This window comes from Phyllostomus hastatus, unplaced genomic scaffold (assembly GCF_019186645.2).
Source record: "Phyllostomus hastatus isolate PE091 unplaced genomic scaffold, TTU_PhHast_1.1 phas_contig_308, whole genome shotgun sequence".
Lineage (NCBI taxonomy): Eukaryota > Metazoa > Chordata > Mammalia > Chiroptera > Phyllostomidae > Phyllostomus > Phyllostomus hastatus.
In genome coordinates this window covers 1,029,548-1,050,143 of record NW_025333848.1, presented here as the reverse complement: position 1 = coordinate 1,050,143, position 20,596 = coordinate 1,029,548, and the positions used below count along the sequence as shown (strand labels likewise).

At 36.5% G+C, this 20,596-nt stretch overlaps 1 protein-coding gene across 1 annotated transcript in view; it reads left to right on the top strand.

Annotated features, from left to right (window-relative positions):
• LOC123819415 (PZP alpha-2-macroglobulin like) overlaps positions 1 to 20,596 on the top strand; it is a 43,969-nt gene that overhangs the window by 16,782 nt on the left and 6,591 nt on the right. Inside the window, exons 14-29 of the mRNA XM_045839761.1 lie at positions 113 to 249; positions 798 to 947; positions 5,181 to 5,324; positions 5,691 to 5,802; positions 9,740 to 9,896; positions 10,583 to 10,811; positions 11,634 to 11,760; positions 12,108 to 12,229; positions 12,723 to 12,774; positions 13,895 to 13,978; positions 14,240 to 14,416; positions 14,705 to 14,792; positions 16,002 to 16,158; positions 16,537 to 16,611; positions 16,955 to 17,135; positions 19,841 to 20,064. Coding sequence (XP_045695717.1) covers positions 113 to 249; positions 798 to 947; positions 5,181 to 5,324; positions 5,691 to 5,802; positions 9,740 to 9,896; positions 10,583 to 10,811; positions 11,634 to 11,760; positions 12,108 to 12,229; positions 12,723 to 12,774; positions 13,895 to 13,978; positions 14,240 to 14,416; positions 14,705 to 14,792; positions 16,002 to 16,158; positions 16,537 to 16,611; positions 16,955 to 17,135; positions 19,841 to 20,064 — 2,216 coding nt within the window. The remainder of the gene's footprint in view (positions 1 to 112; positions 250 to 797; positions 948 to 5,180; positions 5,325 to 5,690; positions 5,803 to 9,739; positions 9,897 to 10,582; positions 10,812 to 11,633; positions 11,761 to 12,107; positions 12,230 to 12,722; positions 12,775 to 13,894; positions 13,979 to 14,239; positions 14,417 to 14,704; positions 14,793 to 16,001; positions 16,159 to 16,536; positions 16,612 to 16,954; positions 17,136 to 19,840; positions 20,065 to 20,596) is intronic.

Genomic DNA, 20,596 nt, shown 5'->3' with positions numbered 1-20,596 from the left:
TAAAGAGATTAAGCCTTTGAATGTATATGCATAGTTCTAAATTGGACAAGACCTACTAACAGCATCCTGACCTATGACCATATTGTCTCATTCTCTCCATGCCCCATAAAAGGCAGTTTTTCCTTATCCATCCCTGTGACGTCAGACATTGCTCCCATTGCACGATTGTTCATCTTTACTGTTTTACCAAATGGAGAAGTTATTGGAGATTCAGAGCGTTTTGAGATTGAAAACTGTCTAACCAACAAGGTGAGTGTTTTTAACATAAAATAAATAAGTAGGACTATAGGAACCACCTATTTTACCCCAGAGGGAAAAAAATGAGTGCAGAAAAGTAAAATCAGTTGTCCAAAGGTTCTCAGCAAATTAATGGCACAACCAAATCTCTAGTCAGCTAACACAATAATTTTTCAATTACACAAAATTCCTTCCACATAAAACATAGTTTAATTTTGTGTCCATGGTCCTCTGCTCCATTGATTCAATTGTGTGAGATATGTAAGATGCTATGACTCAAAAGTCTCAAAAACCTGAAGAATACAAATACTTTATCATGAATTAGAGGTAAAAATGGATTTCTAAAATTCAAACAAGTTATCTATACCTAACAATCATCCATTGTCTCCTTAGGACAACACAGCTTTTCAACAGCAAAGGAAAGATGAGTGACTGACTTCATGACTGACTCCCAAACATAGCCATTTACAGCTGAATGTCAGGATGACTCAAAAACTGTGGGTTTCTGCAGGGATCACACAAATAAAAGTACTGGATGACTTTTACTTCATGTCTCACAGGTGGATTTGAGCTTCAGCCCAGCACAAAGTCTTCCTGCCTCACGTGCCCACCTGCGCGTCACAGCTTCTCCTCAGTCCCTCTGTGCCCTCCGCGCAGTGGACCAGAGCGTGCTGCTCATGAAGCCTGAGGCCGAGCTGTCCCCGTCCTCGGTGAGTTCCCTCAGCCTTGGGGGTTAGAAAGGGACACATGAAGGGCTCAGAGCAAGGAGAAGGCCCTGCTGAGAGTAAAATACAAGAGTATACTAAAATATTTACCCTTTATCTATTTTTTATGATTTCTCAAGCTCTCTCACACATTTTCTCATTTAATCTTTCCAACATCCCAAAGTAACATCCTCATTTTATGATGTAAAAACTAAGATTTGTAACAGTTGAGAGACTTGTGCAAGCTTACCCAGTAGTACGTGACATAGCTGAGATGTCATTCTGAAATTGCCCACAAACTTTAGTCTCTTCCATGACATAATTTCTCTTTCTATAAGGAATCAAATCTAAACCCCAATTACTCACACTGTATAATAATCTCAATGAAAGCTAAATTTTGTTAAGATCCACCACTTATGTAGGTCATAAACTGAATAGGTTGCTAAAATAAAATCATTTTTGATCAATGGAGCAATTAAGACTTTTATAAAATTAATAATATGAGCATAAGTCATGAAACTTTCAATAGATCTAACAATGTATGTTTCTAGAGTACTTGGGATCTGTAAAAGTGGTAATAAGTGATTCACAAGTTATTTTAAAAAAACAACTTATCACAACTTTGTCAGAAATGATGATTCAAGGACTAAAATTTTAAGTCTCTGTTTCTTTCTAGAATTATATAATTCATAGTGGTGATATTCGAGTGTCATGATAATTCACTGTTGTTACCACCATCATCACCACCATTGTAAGCACACTATGTACTCAGTCCATTGTAGGAGCTAAGAAAATAGCAGTAAACATATCACATCCTTGTCCTTGTAGAGCAGTGACCTTAGAGAGACTATAATAAAAGTGATACATAATATAAGGTTATATATGGCTCAGAAAAATAAAAGGTGAAATATTGGTTAATAATTAGCATCAGGAGAAAATATTTTTAACTATTTTTATTGTTGACACTTACAAATGTCCCCATTCCCAATTCTGTCATCTCCACCCAACCCCCATTCCCCTTTCCTTCTGGCCCGCACCACACTGTTCTTTGTGTCTGTGTATCATGCATATACGTTCATTGGCCGATCCCTTCTCAAACATGGGGTTTTTGAAGAGAAACCTATCAGCGAAACAGGAAAAATCAGAGACTCCTTTTCTAACCCATTTAGAACTAGGTTACTCATTTTGAAATTTTTTAATATAATTCGAGTAAAATGATATGGTATTAGGAATATATCATTGTCAAAAGGTTGTCACTGGAAAATTTTATAGCTTTAATTGCCTCACGCATCAATATTTAAAAGCAACAATTAACTTTCTTGTTTGGGAGGTATTGTTACTTATCAATGATGGAAGATAAATCAGTAATATTGCCGTTTCTTTTAAGTTTGTTAGTTTCTACTTCTCAAACTTCAGTTGTATGTGTTAAATTTTAGCCCTGGTTGGTGTAGCTCAGTAGACTGAGCATGAGCCTGCTAACCAAAAGGCTGATTGTTCAATTTCCAGTCAGGGCACATGCCTGGTTTGCAAGCCATGTCCTCAGTTGGGAGCATGTGAGAGGCAACTGTTTGGTCAATGTTTCTCTCTCACATCGATGTTTCTCTCAGTCTCTTTTCCCCTTCCCCTCTCTCTAAAAATAAATAAATAAAATCTTTTTTTAAAAAAAGAACACTTATGTTCACTTAAAAAAAATTAACTGTGAGATTTCTATATCCAGGATCACAATCCTGTTTCTAATAATCAGACTTAATATTCTTCAGAATGGAAGGTTTATACCAAAATTCTATGCAACCTTTATTAGTATTTTATTAATAGGTCAAAATATCTACTCATAGCATAATAATTACTACACAGAAGACAATGACCATATTTCTCTATTTTAATTAGAAGATGGCATCAGGAAGTTAACCTGAAACAAGGGAATTTTCTTTCTGGGTGATTTCTTTGGAGACGTGCCTTGTTTTTTACATTCCCTATTTATGGTAGTCTATTCTAAGCTAGTTTTTTCAGCTTCTATTGAAGGAATTTGGTCTGGTGCTTAATATTTTATGTCTAACCTATTCTGTTTAGTAGGGTAAACATAAATTTAATAGTTATTCCAGTTGCATCATGAAGCTTTGAGTGTTATAGAAGTGGGAAGGAATTATGAACAAATGGAATATTTGGGCTCTTGGAGTTGTAAAAATCTTCAAGCTTGCTTGCTTTGAAGATGACCTGGAAAACACTGGTTCAGCTAATAGAGATAATAGGCATGCTCATTTATGTACTGGTTTGACTCTTCTACTCAGGAACAAAGATTAATAAAGAAGTTTAAAGGGGAGTTGTGTTAGTTATCTACTGATGCATAACAATTTTCCCAAAAATTATTGGTTTAAAACAATAAACATTTATTACCACAAGCAGTTTCTGTGGATTAGGAATCCAGAAGTGACATACCTCGGTGGTCCTGGCTGTTGATCTCTCATGAGACTGCAGTCAGCATGTTGGCCAGGGCTTTAGTTATCTGAAGACTGGATTGAGGTTGGAAAATCTGCTACTAAAATGTGTTTCTCCTACAGCTGTCAGGAAGCCTCAGTTCCTCACTAAACAGACTTCTCCATAGGGCTGCCTGAATGTCCTTATAACATAACAGGTGATTTTCTTCAAAACAAGTGACTTGGAGAGAGAAGCTAAAGCATCTTTTGTGACCTAGCCTTGGAATTCATATAACATCATTTCTACAAAAATCTTACTAGTTACAGATGTCAGCTCCACTCATTATGGGAGGAGCTACCAGAAGGCAGAAATTACTGGGGGCTATTTGGAAGGCTGTCTGCACAGTCTACCCTCTGACTTCCAGTGATTCATGACTCTGCCACATGTAAACCCTGTGCTCACTTTTCACCCCCAAATTTCTAAAAGGCTCATTCCAAAATAGCAACAGCTCAAAGACAGAACCTCATTCTTTAACTTGAGTCTAGGTGCATATGATGCCCCTTGCCTGTAGATCCTCAAGTATAGTTTCTCTAGCTATAAAGACCTTTAACAAAAGTTTACAAAAGTTATTTACGCCCCCCCCCCAACATGCAATGGTAAAAGTGGCATACTGACACTCCTAGAGTGGTGTTTTCTTTTTTCCTGTTTTTTAATTAAATTTATTGGTATAACATTAGCTAATAACATTATATACATTTCAGAAGTACAACTTTATAATATGAAATCTGTAAACTCTGTTTGGTACACCCCATCCAAAGTTTATTCTCCCTTTGTCACCTTGTAATTGACCCCCTTTATCTTCTTCATTGTCCCCCCACCTCTCCTCTCCTCTGGTAACCACCATTCTGTTTTCTGTATCTATGTATCTAGTTTTTTGTTTGTTTGCTTATTTGTTTATATGTTTTTTGTTTCTTCATGTGTTGCTATTTGTTTTATATCAACATATGGGTGAAATCTTACAGTCCTTGTCTTTCTCTACCTGACTTACTTCACCTAGTATAATACTTTCAAGGTCCATCCATGTTGTCAAATATGGCAACATTTTATGGATTTTTATGACTGAGTAATGTTCCATAGTATATATGCCCCACATCTTTTTTATCCAATCATCTGTTAAAGAACACTCCTGTTTTTAAAAGTGGGGGAAACAGGAGGCACACAGGAGTTACTGGTCCATAACAATTCTGAGATCCAGTCAAGCAAATGTTGGAAGTTCTTTGATAGAATTCAGTCTTACTCTACAAGGGATAAATAACCAGGCCTCTTTCATTGGTCATCCTTTTTGTTTCAAAAAGTAATCTGTGTTTACAAATACATAGACACTGTTCTATTGAATAGAGATGATATGTAGTCATTTATGTACCTATGTGATTCTTCTATCCAAGAATTAAGATAAAATTAGAAGCTTAACAGATGCCAACAATTCCTACCTAAATTTCTCAGGGCATTAACAATTCATCCAACACAGAAGCAAGTTAAGTCTCCTTGCTATATTTGATCTAGTTTTATCTCTAAACATTACAATGAAGTGTTTATTAATCCTTAGTAATTTAAGATTTTGTTCAGTGGAAGTATTTTCCCAAGTTTGTTTTACATCTTTAGAACAAAAAACACTACTAAACAAATGTTTTATCCTCTCTAAGGTACTAACTACATGAAGGTACTCAGAAAAGAGATGACAATTATCATATTTTTCTCAGTTCACTGGATATTTCAAAACAAAAGCAGGTTAAAATTCTGTCTTTAATCTCTGCACTGCTACAGGTATATAACCTGCTCACTACGAAGGACCTCACTTATTTCCCTGAAAATTTGGAAGACCAGGAAGAAAGACAAGCACGCTGTGGTTATAATTATATCTTTGGTCAAAGAATGGACATTGAAGGAGATATCTATAGCTTTCTAAAGGTAAAATCCTTACTAGTTAATATGAGAGTCTGAATGTTAGTAAAGCTTTATACACATATATAATTTTTCAAATTGTTTAGCCTGGCAGTAAGTCAGAGCCAAGGCTAGATGTAATCTCTGACATTTCATTGAGATATCTCAAAATTGAGATATTTTTAGTTATATTTAGTTACTGTATTTTTAAAAGGTGATAAATTACACAAGTTTAATGAGCCATAAAGTGCTATAATTTTACCATTCTATATTTATTGTCCACGAAACTAATATAACAAGAAGGCTATTGGAATTACATAGGGAAATTCTAAGGAAAATATATTTTATGCCATCTAGTCAAGTTTACAAATTTATTGAATGTCATTTTTACAGGGCATGGGATTAAAGGTGCTCACCAACTCTAGAGTCCGAAAACCAGAGTCATGTTCGATGCCTAACCAACCCATAGCAGCAAGAGTTCTAGCAGATCCTATACCACATAGAGGTAAAAAGAAAAAGTTGTTTTTAATTAGGTGCTACATACAACAATAATACTTCATAAAAACAAAAAAACTACAATGAGATACGTAATGGAAACTTGCAATGCTTCTTGCTGAGATCAGGTAGCTGGGAAATGACATGGCCAGAACTGATCAGAGTTTTTCTGTTTGTTTGTTTGTTTGTTTGTTTGTTTGTTTGTTTGTTTTAGATGAGTCAGATACTTCAGGGCACAGAATCAGCTGAAATACAGGGAGGGAAAGCAAGTTTATAATGGAAAAAGACAATAATTCTGATTATGAAATCAGAAAAGACATTCATAGAAATGCTTTACCTTGCAGAATAGAAAGAAGGAGAAAAAGCATCACTGGTCAAAAGAAACAATGTAAACATGGCAGAGATATCTCATAACCCAGGGCCAAACAACACCAAAATAAAATATCAGTAAAGAAGCCCTTTTCTAGGCCCTTCAATTTCTGCTTAGAAACATCTGTCCAGCCTCCAGGTAAATTTGCAGTGCATCATCCAACCCATTTCCATCCCTCTCTCAGGGAATTCTGGTTATCCTTTGCTCCAAAATATTCTTGATGTCTATCTGTTAACAAATATTAATATCTTTTGAGTTTGGGATTATGACTCAGAGGTACTATATATGAAGTGGGTGTGTAATGCCTTTTTTCTAAGCCTCAAATCCTTCATTAATAAATTGAAGCAATTTAAAAGCACTGCAAGACATTTCAAACTATGCGATAAAATAAATACCAAGTACAAAAACAAATAAAGAATTTTAACTCTTTAAAATCTGTTTTCCGTGTTCCTTGACATCAAGTTTATTGTAGTCACCATGTGATGTCAATACCCATCTGCCAAACCAATCTTATCATGAGGAAAACAATGCTGTCAGCTCACTTTTAAAAGACCATGGACAGTTGTCTCCAAGTATAACCTTTAACAATAACACCAATTGCAAATAGTTTCTTAGTAATGGTAAATATTATTTTTGTCAGGTAACTAAGAAGTTTTATAAATAAGAGAGATTAAGGAAAAGAAAAATAATCATGAAGTTTACACTTAAAAAAATTTGAGCTTATACCATGAAATTTAAGGGAAAAGAAAAATTTCTGGAAGTTGATAAGAAAAGAATTTCAGGCATATAATATAATTCAGAAAAAAATAACTTCTAAAATGTATAATGAATACACAAAGGAGATTGAAATGAGAAAATATATAAATGGCTCAGGACTATGAGCAATGAAAAAGACAAGAAAAATAGGTATTTTGTGAAAGTTCTTGAAAATAATTTGAAGAACATAAGTCCATTCCCATGACTGTTTGGGAAGTCATCTTGCACCTTCAAAGTGATTGATGGCTAAGAACAGTAAATATGGAGAATATAACTTTAATAGTATCCCTAAGAACTGAGAGTGAGTGACAGAGAGAGAGACAGAGAGAGAGAGAATAAGGAAAAGAAAGGTTAATCTAAAAAAAAGTAAAATTATGCTGGACAATGATAGAAACCATTAGTGCTTGGAATGATAAAAACTAAGGTATGAATATGAAAATTATTATTTTTCATGGGTTCAGTAAATATTAATTGAATACTTACTGGCCTAGTTTGTGAACATATAACAAATATTGAGAAGAAAAATCTTCAGTTGTATGAAAGTTATATGTTAAAAGGCATAAAGAGAATGTAAATAAAATAAGCAAGTAAATTATGCAGTTTATTAGAAGGTGATAGATTCTATAGAGAACATTTCAACAGAGAATAGGGTGATAAGTGAATGTCTTACCAAGAGAGTAAAATTTTAGCAAAGATTTGAAGAAACAGAGCCAACTAAATGACTATCTGGAAGGAGAATACTGCAGTCATAAAAGGCAACTCCAGTAATAGAAAATACCTGCAGATTGCTTGTTATATTTCAAGAGATTAGATTAGATAGATAGATGATAGATGGTAGATAGATAGATAGATAGATAGATAAGATTGATAATAGAATTTTCTTAATTCTTACAACAATCCTTTAAGGTAAGTGTATATTTTTTATCACCATTTTCTTCTTTTTTGTTTTTTTCCAGCTTTATTGAGATCTCATTGACATATATTGACACTATTGTTTAAGTTCAAGATATACAATGTATCCATTTGATACGTGTTGTGAAACACCTACCAGAGTAGAACTAGCAAATGCCTCCATCACCTCACTTATCACCATGACTTTTTGTGTGGTTATCAGCATTTTTGAAACAGAAAAACTGAACCCAAAAAGATTAAGTAACTCAGCCAGTAAATACATGGAAGGGGCATTCCAATCAAATGGTCTGACTTCAGATCCATGTTTTTTAACTACCACACTATTCTGCCTCTCAAAGGCTCTAATCTATAAGGCAAGAGATTGTCTGGAATGTAAAAGGAGTGAGGAAGCCAGTGTAGGAGAAACAGAGTAAATAAAGTGAGGACACTTGGAGAGAGAAACCAGAGGAATAATTGAGATCAGATCACATAGGGCCTTGTAAATCATTGAAAGGATTTGACTTTTTGCTGTGAGTGAGGTGGGGAGACTTTCAGAAGAGGAACGACATGATCTAATGTTGCTCAGAAGGATCACACTAGACACTAAATTTAGAAGAAAATAACTTTTACACTTTTTGCTTCAGAATAAGGAAGGTCAAAAATGAATGCAACTATTACAAAGCTAGATTAAGTGTTTCTTTTTAAGCTGTGAACAGAACATCCAGTTGAATGTATTTTGTCATCAGCAATGGAACAGACGGTACGTGGGTTAGTCCAGGGATCAATACATTTTAATGAAGTCAGATGGGAAAAGGAGGGGGGGAAGATTTTGTCTTGGCAAATGAATTTTAAAACATTTAAAGTATAATTTATTATTGTAGCATAAGGAAGACTCAAATTTAACATAGAGATGGTAAAAGAATAGGTAGAGAATCAAATTGACATTGAGAATAAGAGACAATAAGGAGGAAATAGCTATCATCTAATAACTGAAGTAAAAGTAACACATCCTGCCATGGTTTGTTAACTGTAATAGCTGTAGAAGTTGGAGAGTCTTTGATATGGGGGGGGGGGGGCTTGAAATGGGAAATAGTTCATTTAGATGCATCATCCTCTTATATACTTATGATTAAAAATAAGAGTAAAGACAGAGATAATAGACCATCAGTGAGAAATCAAAGTCAGAGACAGAGATGGATACCATTTGACATGAAAAAGATGAGGGACAAGGACCTGATGGAAAGAAACTATGATATCTATTTTAAAAATTACCATTGATGCTTTTAACAGTTAAGAGAAATATCCAGGGGAAATTCCTGGAAATATGCCTTCTCTTATTAATATTTCTCACAAGGTTATTCTGAAATATAAGAGGGGATACTTGAGTGGAGAGCCTAATTGATACTCAATTTATAAGCATGGTTTTGGGCACAATATGGACCAGTAACCTTTACACTTAGTTCTCTACCCTCCCTTTTGTAAATATTTTCCTTGCCTCAGCCATAGAGCTATTCCAAATGGAAATACTTCTTTTGACATCTTGAGTTCTTTATTTTTCCTTTCCATCAAATAAACAGAATAAAATCTAATGATCTAGCCTTGTTATCAAGAGAGCAATGAATTTACAAGCTACGATATACAGAATTGATATTATTAAATTCTATTCACTTCAGTGGTAATTCAATGTCCAATATAACTAACACTCATGTTGCCTAAAGAGAGTTTTACCTTTTCAAAGGTAGAATTTCTACCTTTAAAAAAAAAGAGTCCTCTCTGCTGAAATAACATGGACACAAGAACTTATTTCTAAAGTTCTACAATTTTTAGGAAAACTGAAAATTTGCTCTGCCTCACAAAAACATGCACCATAAAATAAATGGATGCTTTTTCCCTAACTAGATTCTTATTATTTTTTTCTTATTTTGATAAGGTTTACCTGGTTTACCAGGTGCAGCAAGTCCATATATTCCTCAATCTATGGCATATAATGTAATGTATGAAAGTAATATTCAACGTCCAGAGCCAGTCTCTGAAACGGTGCGGAGTTATTTTCCTGAGACCTGGATCTGGGAGTTGGCGGTGGTGGAGTAAGTAACATTCTCTCCTCCGTTTGCTATGGGTGAGGCTATATGGCCCCTCCAGCATTTTCAACTCTGAGATAATCTTTCTGAAAAGTTTCATATAATTGTCTTAACCTTTTACCCTTTCATGAGAGACCTAAGAAAAACACATTTATTGTGTAAGTTTGCTATAGTATAATTATCTCTCAGAGCTAAACAAGTCTAAAGTAATTATTCCTACCAGAAAACAGACATGGGGGGCTAAAATATTCAAATTCTATACTGTCTAATGCCATCCAGAAAGCCCCTCATAAACAAGATTGGAATAAGCATATAAACAAATCAGGTTATATAAGTATGATGGTTTATTTGTTGGATCATGAATCTTAAACATGCTTTATGGGTAAAGCATGTCCAATAATGAGGGTATCTTAAGGACCAAACTGAATCACACTCAAATAATCCTTTTTAAAATACACACATGTAATGTGGCCATAGACTGGTAAGGGAAAGATATAGATATTTGCCCATTTAATCCCTTACTGTTTCCCACCTCAGTCCCCAGTACATAATCAGTATACACATGCGCCCTTGCACAGGAATCCCTGAGTGGATTTCATTCTTAACAGTTCCTTCACACACATTAATTCTCACTTGAAAAAAAGACATTTTACCTGCTTACTCTCTGTTCCTCGCTTTGCCATCCTCCCCAGCTCATCGGGTGTGGCTGAAGTAGGAGTAACAGTACCTGATACCATCACTGAGTGGAAGGCAGGGGCTTTCTGCCTGTCCAATGACACTGGACTTGGTTTCTCTCTTCCTGCCTCTCTCCGAGCCTTCCAGCCCTTCTTTGTGGAGCTCACAATGCCCTACTCTGTGATCCGTGGAGAGGCCTTCACACTCAAGGCTACTGTCATCAACTACCTCCCCAAATGCATCCGGGTAAGAAATAAATGAGGGTGAATTGAAAAGGTAGATGGAACTTCATTGGTCAGTCAGCTCCTGATTTGCTCCCAAGACTATGGATAATTCTAGGAATTATGAGCTAGCACTGCAAATAAACAGTGCTAAACAACTTGAGACAAGATCTGAAAGATAACACAATGACATGTGAGCTATAGGTACTAAAACTAAAGATCTCCAACCCACATATATATATTTAGGTGTCCTGAATCTTGCAGAATCCTGACACAAGATAAACTTTTTGGTGGAAAATTTTTGATGTTGACACAAAGCTCAGTTTTCTTAATTTTATTGGTGTCATTCTTTAAGCCCTCATCTCTACACTCCCACAATATGTACTTTTAACTTCTCTTCTAACACTTGTAAATTATGTCATATTTTGTGGAGACATTATCCCTTTTGTAATACAATACCTTCTAGGTAGGAGCTTTCCCTTCAAAATTTGCTATGTCTTATATAGAATAGACATGACATGTATTGGAGGAAGTAGGAGAGGTAGGAAGAAAATCTACAAGGAGGTAAGAGCCAGCAGCTAGAAACCAGGACACAGTATTCCCAGGGACAGTATCTACAGATGTCCCTGATCTCCCCTAATCTAAGTGCCAGCTCCTCCTACTAAGTAATCAGTCTTGATTTGTGTCATTCCTATGTTCATGCTTCTCAAAGCATACATGAAGTCATATTTTTTTCTTCCAAATCCCAGTTTCGTGCAGTATCTCAGATGTGGCCTCATTTCTGTGCATTCAGTGTCTCTCCATATTCTGATAACATCTATCTCTATGCCTCCCTTGTGAACAATAGGTCAGAGTTCAACTGGAAGCTTCTACAGCCTTCCTAGCAGTCCAAAACACAAAGGGAAAAGAATCCTACTGCATCTGTGTAAATGAGCGACAAACCGTCTCTTGGGCTATAACTCCTAAAACTCTGGGTGAGTGTGTTTCCTCCAAAATGTTTGCCCATCAACAAAGGTGGTAGATCTCTGAACACTGCTTACATCATATTCTCTCTTTTGCTACCCACATTGGCCCCCTCCCACTACTCCGATGACATCTGAGCCCCACAATCACTCTCCTTGGGCATTGGCCATTCTGCATGCATCAGCCTTGAGTTTTTTGTTTTGTTTTGTTTTCAGCTTTCTTTCCTATTGCAGCCAACTGTAAGGTTAAAGTGCAGCCCTTTAAGATCATTAAAGAGCATAGTCCTTTTCAGCTATTAGCAATGGTTTGGACTGCTGTCAAGATGAATACTCATATTTTCTGTGTTCTTTGTTTTTAGGGAATGTGAACTTCTCAGTGAGTGCAGAGTCAGTGCAGTCCCTAGAGATGTGTGGAAATGAGCTTGCTGAGGTCCCTGAGACAGGGAGGAAGGACACAGTCATCAAAACCCTATTGGTGGAAGTAAGTCTCTGTCACTTTGACATAGTTTTCTGAGCCCCTAACAGTAGTAACAATAAAAAATAGTATGGACATCCTTGAGATAGCAAAGGATAATTACTATCATGCTCACACAATTCATCTGATAAGACCAATAGAGTTTCCTATCATAAAAGTATGTAAGAAACCTTGGTAGATAAACTTGTTAGCATATTGAAAATAGTTGTTTAATACATTATGTGGATACTTTCCCTTATCTTGATCTCTACCTGTCTTGTAAGGTTCATATATATCTCGTACCTGAATTACATTTGATTTTACGCTCTTATTATATGTCATTTTCCCCTCGGCCAATATCCTAGGTTGTTCAATGCTTTATAGGTTTATAGTAATTTGATAATAAGGATGTTAAACATCATTTAGTGTAAACACCACCCTTCAAAGCAATGAGCCTATGGTTGTCCTTCAGTCACCTGGTTGTTTATCCCTCTTCTCCATTTTTTTCTTTTCACCCAAGCCTGAAGGTATTGAGCAAGAAAAGACTTTCAACTCTATGACTTGTGCTTCAGGTAAAAGTCCATCTTCATAATCATTGTGAGAACAACACCTCACCATGGTATATATTCCAAGTTACCATGCATGTTCATATATATTGTCTCCCATGATTTTCAGAATGTTTCATTCAATTTGGCATAATACTGAGTATATCTTTATATGCTTTTTACAAATAGGAACACTGAGCCCAAGACAGTGGGTTAACATGGCTTGCAGGTACAGAAGACTAATACTGGGACTTGCTTGGTTCAGTTTTAGGCTTACTGCCACAACCCAGTGGCTGCTCATTAACAAGCCAGGATGTAGAAACTTAGAGAATAATGGGACTTGGTAGAAAGAAAGCAGGATCATGATAAGTCTGAATCACAGTTAATATTGTTTAAAATAGTTGACAACAAAACATAAGGTGCTTTCTATTCATTTTACTAAAAATGTGATTCTCATGGCAAAAAACAATAAACAAAAAACCCTCCACTTTAAATTGGGACTTCACCATATCATTAAGAAACAGTTGTAGCTTTTAAGTTACATTGGTACATCAGTATTGGTTCTATGTCCATAGTATATACAACAATGTTCTTGTCATTTAAGAAAGACCAATTTAAGGCATAAAATCAGAGACTAATAAAATCAGAGAATTATACAATCAACTCAGAGAACTATAGATTCCCACCAGCTCCTAGCATTCTTTTAGGGGGCTACTGTGCACAGCAACCAAACATGGCAAAGTGTGAGCAAAAAGACTCAGGAAGTCACATAGTGCCAAGAAAAGCTGGGCTGTTAAAGGTAATCTCATTGTAAGTCAAAATTCTTATTCCTTGAACTCAGGTTTCCTCCAAAAGATGTAATAATGCTACTGCTAAATGTAATGGTAACAATAATAATAATTGCTCACATGTATTGAGATTGAAGATGTTGCAGAGGCTTTTCTAATTCATACGTGTTTTATATCTATTATTTCACTGAATCATCACATGAGCAAGTTAGACTAGGAAGAAGTTAAGCAATTTTTCCAAGTTCCATAGCTAGTAAATAGCAGGGCCAGAATCATACTGAGGCCATGTGGTTCTAAAACCCTGTTCCTAACCACTACATTATATTGCTATAACAGATATAAATTGTCTGTTTCCAAAGGTACTGAAATATCTGAGCAATTATCCCTGAAGCTCCCAGAAAATGTTGTCAAACAATCTGCCAGAGCCTCTTTCTCAGTTTTGGGTAAGTCATCTTGCATCTAGGAAACCTGGGACAAAAGAACTGCCACCATGCATCTTACCTATATATTTATGTTGTAAATATCAACTTATTGATAGTATCTATTTACATAGGGTCCTGGAAGGCTCACTCTCTCTAAATACAAATTTTTCCTTGCCTAAATGATAGAGTATATGACTTTTCAACACAAAAATTATTTGTCTTTAATAATATTGGCTACATATGAATTTAAATTACTCTGACATTTAATCTCATGTTCCCCAGGTGACATATTAGGTTCTGCTCTGCAAAATATACAGAATCTGCTCCAGATGCCCTATGGCTGTGGAGAACAAAACATGGTCCTTTTCGCTCCTAACATCTATGTGTTGAACTATCTGAATGAAACCCAACAGTTGACCTCAGAGATCAAGTCTAAAGCCATTGGCTATCTCATCAGTGGTAAGTGAGACAACAAAGTTTACTGTGTTACTCTAATGAGTTTTTCTCACTAAGTGTGCAATCTATCACCAGACTTTAAGCTAATATGGTGATTTTTGTAGAAATTAAAAGTTTCCCACCATCTAATACGATGTTGCATTCTGACATATCCACAATAGCCATGAAACTAGGACAGATCCTACACATGAAACTGCCAAATGTCAGTGGCATCTGTATACATCAGCTTGCACCTACAGATACCCTGCCTTTCTATAATACTTCTTAAATTTTTTTAACCTTTTTTTCCAGGATACCAGAGACAGCTGAACTACAAACATCAAGATGGTTCCTATAGCACATTTGGGGAGAAATATGGCAACCAACAGGGCAACACATGGTAAGAAAAGAAAATCATTCTGAGTTCCAACTATGAGTTCAAAGTATGTACATAGAGGATGGGGCAAAAAACTAGATTTATATTTGCTCATATGGAAAATAATACGATAATTAATAATAATATAAGAATAAATTTTTGTGTACTCATTACTATAAATCTACTTTTGTAACTATGTATATTAGCCTATTTAATTTTTATGACAATCCTGTGAAGTGAGAGCTCTTAGCTTCATTTTACAGAGGGGGAAGTGACATCCATTGTGGATAAATAAATGTCTCTAGTACAAACAATGAGTAAGTGGCAAAACTGAGGAGACTTTGAAGATTCTTTTTATATCCAACACACCAAGCCTCCCTTCTTTCTCATGTTGCTAAAGGAACATAATAAGTTTGTGATCTGCCCTCATAAGTTGTTGATCAGTGCTGAAGGATGCTAAAATTGACTAGAAAAATGTCAGCCATTACTCATAGTGTGTGCTTTACCACCTTCTACTGGATGATCCTCTGGCTCTATCTATCCATCTGTCTCACTATCTATCTCACTATTTATCTCACTATCTATCTATCTATCTATCTATCATCTATCTATATTCACTAAGTTAGACCACTCCTCCAAAAAAAAAAAAGAGGAAATCAAGGACCCTAAAAGTAGTGAAGAGGCAGGATGACATAGAGGAAAATATTTACTGAAGCAGAACATTAGAAGAAGCCAGTCCAATAGAAGGGTAGCTACAGAATACAAAATAAGACATCAGTGGAAAGAAATATAGAAAGTACAGAATGTGAGAGCAAATATCTTAAACACGCAAGAGAACTAGGAGAAACCTAAATCTCTAAAGTGATGCAGAAATGCTTTCAGAAGCAAGAATTCTTGGCAGTGCATTTAACAACATGCCACAGCAAAACTATATATGGACATAGATGATATAGATAGATATAGATGATACAGATAGAGATAGACATAAATAGATAGATGATAGAGATGATAGAGATAGAGATAGAGATACAGATAGAGATACAGATAGAGATAGAGATGATAGAGATAGAGAGAGCCAGGTTAACAGAAAAAGTTTCCAAACTCAATAATAGCTTTTTGATTCTCATGAGGGTGAATTGGTAGGAGAGGGGGTCTTATGTGTTCAAAACAGAACATTAAGGTGCTGTATGAAAAAAAAATGGCCCCAGCATGCCACTCTTCTTCACTTTTCAGGCTCACAGCTTTTGTACTGCAGACTTTCGCCCAGGCTCGACCTTACATCTTCATTGATGAAGCACACATTACTGGAGCGCTCACCTCGCTGTCCCAAAAGCAGAAGGACAATGGCTGTTTCAGAAGTTCTGGGTCACTGCTCAACAATGCCATGAAGGTAAAGAGTTGTGAGTGCTTATCCTAAACTTCATGATACATCAATATTAACATTTTTCCAAGAGCGAGGCAGAAAGAAGACGCAGAGAAATTGCAAAGATGAAGTCCAAGGTAACATGAGAGGACATCCAGGAAGGAGTATTAAACCTGAAAAAAGAATTATAAAGATAAAGAAATGGTGCTTTGCATGAGGGTGTTACTTTGTTTGATAGAAAAGATACTGAGGACAATTTGAATAAAAAAAAACAGGAGAGAATATACTAAAATTAGAAGTCAAATTAATCAAGTACAATTAATCAAATTATCCCTCTCTCTCTCTCTCTCTCTCTCTCTCTCTCTCTCTCTCTCTCTCTCTCTCTCTCTCTCTCTCTGTTTACAGGGAGGAGTGGAAGATGAAGTGACCCTATCTGTCTACATCACTATTGCTCTTCTGCAAAGTGCTCTTCCAGTCACTGTAAGACCCACCTTATTCCCATTTCTTACCCTGAAAACTCCAGACCTGATGTTTGGAACACCACCCTAATAAAAGCCAAGTCTCTTTGTGCAGTGATGAGGCATTTCTCAGCTAGATGAGCTCTTCAGTCAGTCCATCAAGGGGAATTTATACTTGTACAGTAATGCCCTTGGACTATGTACTAAAACTAATCCTAAAACATGGGTTCTCTAGCCTTATTTTTTGAGAACTACCTATAAAGTTAAGAGATTTAAAATGTTTCTCAACATAAGTACAGTGGGCATTTGCTTGCTCCATCCTCTGCTTATCCTAGTTTGATACCATCACCTCTTTGTCTTCACAGCATCCTGTTGTGCAAAAGGCCCTGTTGTGCCTGGAGTCTGCCTGGAACACAGTGAAGGAGGGGACCGGAGGAAGCCACACCTACACCAAGGCATTGTTGGCCTATGCTTTTGCCCTCATGGGAAACCAAGATAGGAGAAGAGAAATACTGAACTCTCTGGATAAGGAAGCTGTAAAAGAAGGTGAGAGCAAACAGTAAAAAAAAATTTTTTCCTTCCACTTACACGGGTTCTTTAAGAAGAGAAGTATATTCCTGCCAAAAGCAACAAGGTTAGTCTTGAATTCTTTAGCCAAGTCATGTGTTTTGAGATCAGAGCACCTTTTATAAAAATATCTTGTCTGTGATTGCATATGTTATACCATACAGACATAATGCTGCAGGCAAATTATGGAATTTTGTTCCTACCTGCTGAGACCAAAATATTAAACAAGTATTTATTAGATATGTGTAGAAAGAGAGAGGGAAACCAACACTGGCACTGACATGGGCTGCCTATCTGGCAACATATGGAGCTCACCAGGCTGACAGAGCAGCTGTGTGCCCCAGGGACTGGGTCTCTGGGGACCCAGTTCTCTGAGCTCCTCCTTAGTGCCCCCTCCACCCACCAGACTTCACATCTTACTCCAGATGTGCCTGCTGCCTTGGGAGGTCCTGCTTCCCTTCCCCTAGGGCAAGATGCCCATCCTCAAGCAGCTGGAGCCCAGCACAGTGCACTCCAACAGCTGCTAGTGCCTGGATCCAAGATGATCAGTGCCCCATTGGGTGAATTCTACCACACCATGCACGTGGGCCAGGCAGAGGATGCCTTTGGGGACACCTTGTTCCTCAACAACAAGACTGGTGAGCTGGACAGTGAGTTCCTGGATGAACAGGAGTCATCCTCATCATCCAAATGCAGCCTCCTGTCTCAGAAGTTTCTGGTCAGCAAGCTGGTGCTTTCCCAGCTGATAAGGGCAGATAAAGTGCTTCCCAGATAAGGTCAAGTTAAAGGAGTTCATAATCACCAAGCCTTTATTATATGAAATGTTAAAGGGACTTATCTAAGAAAAAGATCAAAACTATGAATAGTAAAATGACAACAAACTTACAACTATCATCAACTGAACCTAAAAAAAAAAAAAAGATAAGTAAACAACTAGAACAGAAACAGAATCACAGAAGTGGAGATCACATGGAGGGGTTATCAGTGGGCAGAAGGAGGGGGAAAAACAAGGGAAAAGGTAGAGGGAATAAGAAGCTTAAATGGTAGGTACAAAATAGACAGGGAGAGGTTAAGAATAGTATGGGAAGAGGAGAAGCCAAAGAACTTATTTGTACACCCAAGGATGTGAACTAAAGGGGGAATGCGTGTGGAAGGAGGTATGCAGAGTGGAGGGGGAGAAAAGGGAAGAAAAAAATGGACAACTGTGGTAGCATAATCAATAAAATATACTTTAAGTTTTTTTAACAAAAATTTAAAAATAGAACATGTATAAATATATTTTACATAAGTGCCTACATACTTAGATGAAAAATGGTTGAACAAAAAGCCATACTGAAGAAAGTACAATAACATTTTCAAAGTGATTTTATCTCATTTTTGTGAGATAAATTATTACAAAAGTCCTCTGAGATTAATAGGTAGGTTTTATTTTTATTTTATTTTTCAATTACAGTTTATATTTAATATCATTTTATATTAGTTTTAGGTGTATAGCATAGTAATTAGACAGTCATATACTTTACAAAGCAGTCCCACTGATATTTCAAGTGTCCTTCTGGCACTGTACATAGTCCTTAAAATATTGACTGTATTCCTTATGCTGTACTTCACTACCCTGGAACTATTTTATGACTAAAAATTTGTAGTTATTAATAGCTTCACTTTTCTCATGAGCCTCTCAACACCCTTCTCCTCTGGCAACAGTCAGTCTGTTCTCAGTAACTATGAATCTGTTTTAATTTTGTTTATTTGTTTACTTTGTTCTGTAGATTCCACATATCAGGGAAATCATACAGTATTTATCTTTCTCCGACTGACTTATTTCACTTAGCATAATGTTCTCTAGGTCCATCCATGCTGTTGCAAATGGTAAAATTTCATTTCTTTTTATGGCCGAGTAATATTCCATTGTATCTATGTACCACAGCTTTTTTTATCCACTTGTCTATTGATGGACACTTGGGTTCCTTCCATATTTTGGCTATTGTAAGTCATGCTGCAATGAAAATAGGGATGTATATATTCTTTTGAATTATTGATTTGGGTTTCTTCAGCTATATTCCCAGAAGTGGAATCCCTGGGTCATAAGACAGTTCTATTTTTAATTTTTTGAGAACCCCCCATACTGTTTTCCACCATGGCTGCACCAGTCTTCATTCCCACCAACAATGCATAAGGGTTCCTTTTTCTCTACATCCTTGCCAACATTCCTTTGTTGATTTTTTAGTGATAGCCTTCTGACAGGTACAAGGTCATATCTCACTGTGGTTTTAGTTTGCATTTCTCTGATGCATAGTGATGTTGAGCATCATTTCATGTCTATTGACCAGCTATATGCTCTCTTTGGGGAAATGTGATAAGTAAGCTTTATATCAATTTATACTCCAGTTCCCAGGAAATATAACAAACAATTAAAGAATGCTGTCTGTCACTTTTCTTTTCAACCAGTCCAATAAAAAAAAAACATTTGAGAGATTGCTAAGTGTACACTATGCTTATTCCTCCAACAGCATTCTCCACTTTAGGCCCACAGGACTAAACCAAGTTCAGCAATGTAATGTAAGCTAGTGGGTTTTGAGGAATTACGACAGAGAGGGCCTTACTTCAGCTCAATATTGCTTTCTATATGATATGAATGCATATATCTACCAGTAGTTATAATTCTCTCTTTTCTCACCCTCAAGATAACTCAGTCCACTGGGAGCGATCTCAAAAACCCAGTGCAACAGAAAGTTATTTTTACCAGCCCCGTGCACCCTCTGCTGAGGTGGAGATGACGTCCTACGTGCTTCTTGCTTATCTCACTGCTCAGCCTGTCCCAAGTTCAGAGGACCTGACTTCTGCATCACACATTGTTAAGTGGATCACAAAGCAACAGAATTCTTATGGGGGCTTCTCCTCTACCCAGGTTTGTGCTTCCCAAGTAATCTTCTCCTCCAGGTTCACTTGGCACTTAGGAAGTTTGAAAACAGACCAGTTACACAGAAAAGAGAAGATACTAAATAAATCATTAAATCTTGGAAGAAATTTAGAGATATTTGAGAACAGTAGGAAAATAAAGGAAAAAGACCTGAGACATTCCCCTAAAACAATTTTCACTAAGCCCTATGTTATCCTATCACTTTGACTACCTAACCATCTCTAAAGCCGTAGCATATCGTTAGCACACATTGGTCGATAGCCACACTATAGACCAGAGTTTCTGAATATCAATACTGTTGACATTTTGATCCAGATAATTACAGTTGTGAGGGGCTGTCCTGTCCATCGGAAGATGTTTAACAGCCCCTTGGTCTCTCCCCACTAGATGCCAGTAGCACACTACTTCCATTTGTCTTGAGACAAGACAAAAATCAACTCTGGTTTTGAACAAGTATTCTAGACTATAGACTACATTTTTAGAATCCTGCAAAAGATTCTCTAAGGTGGACCAGAATATT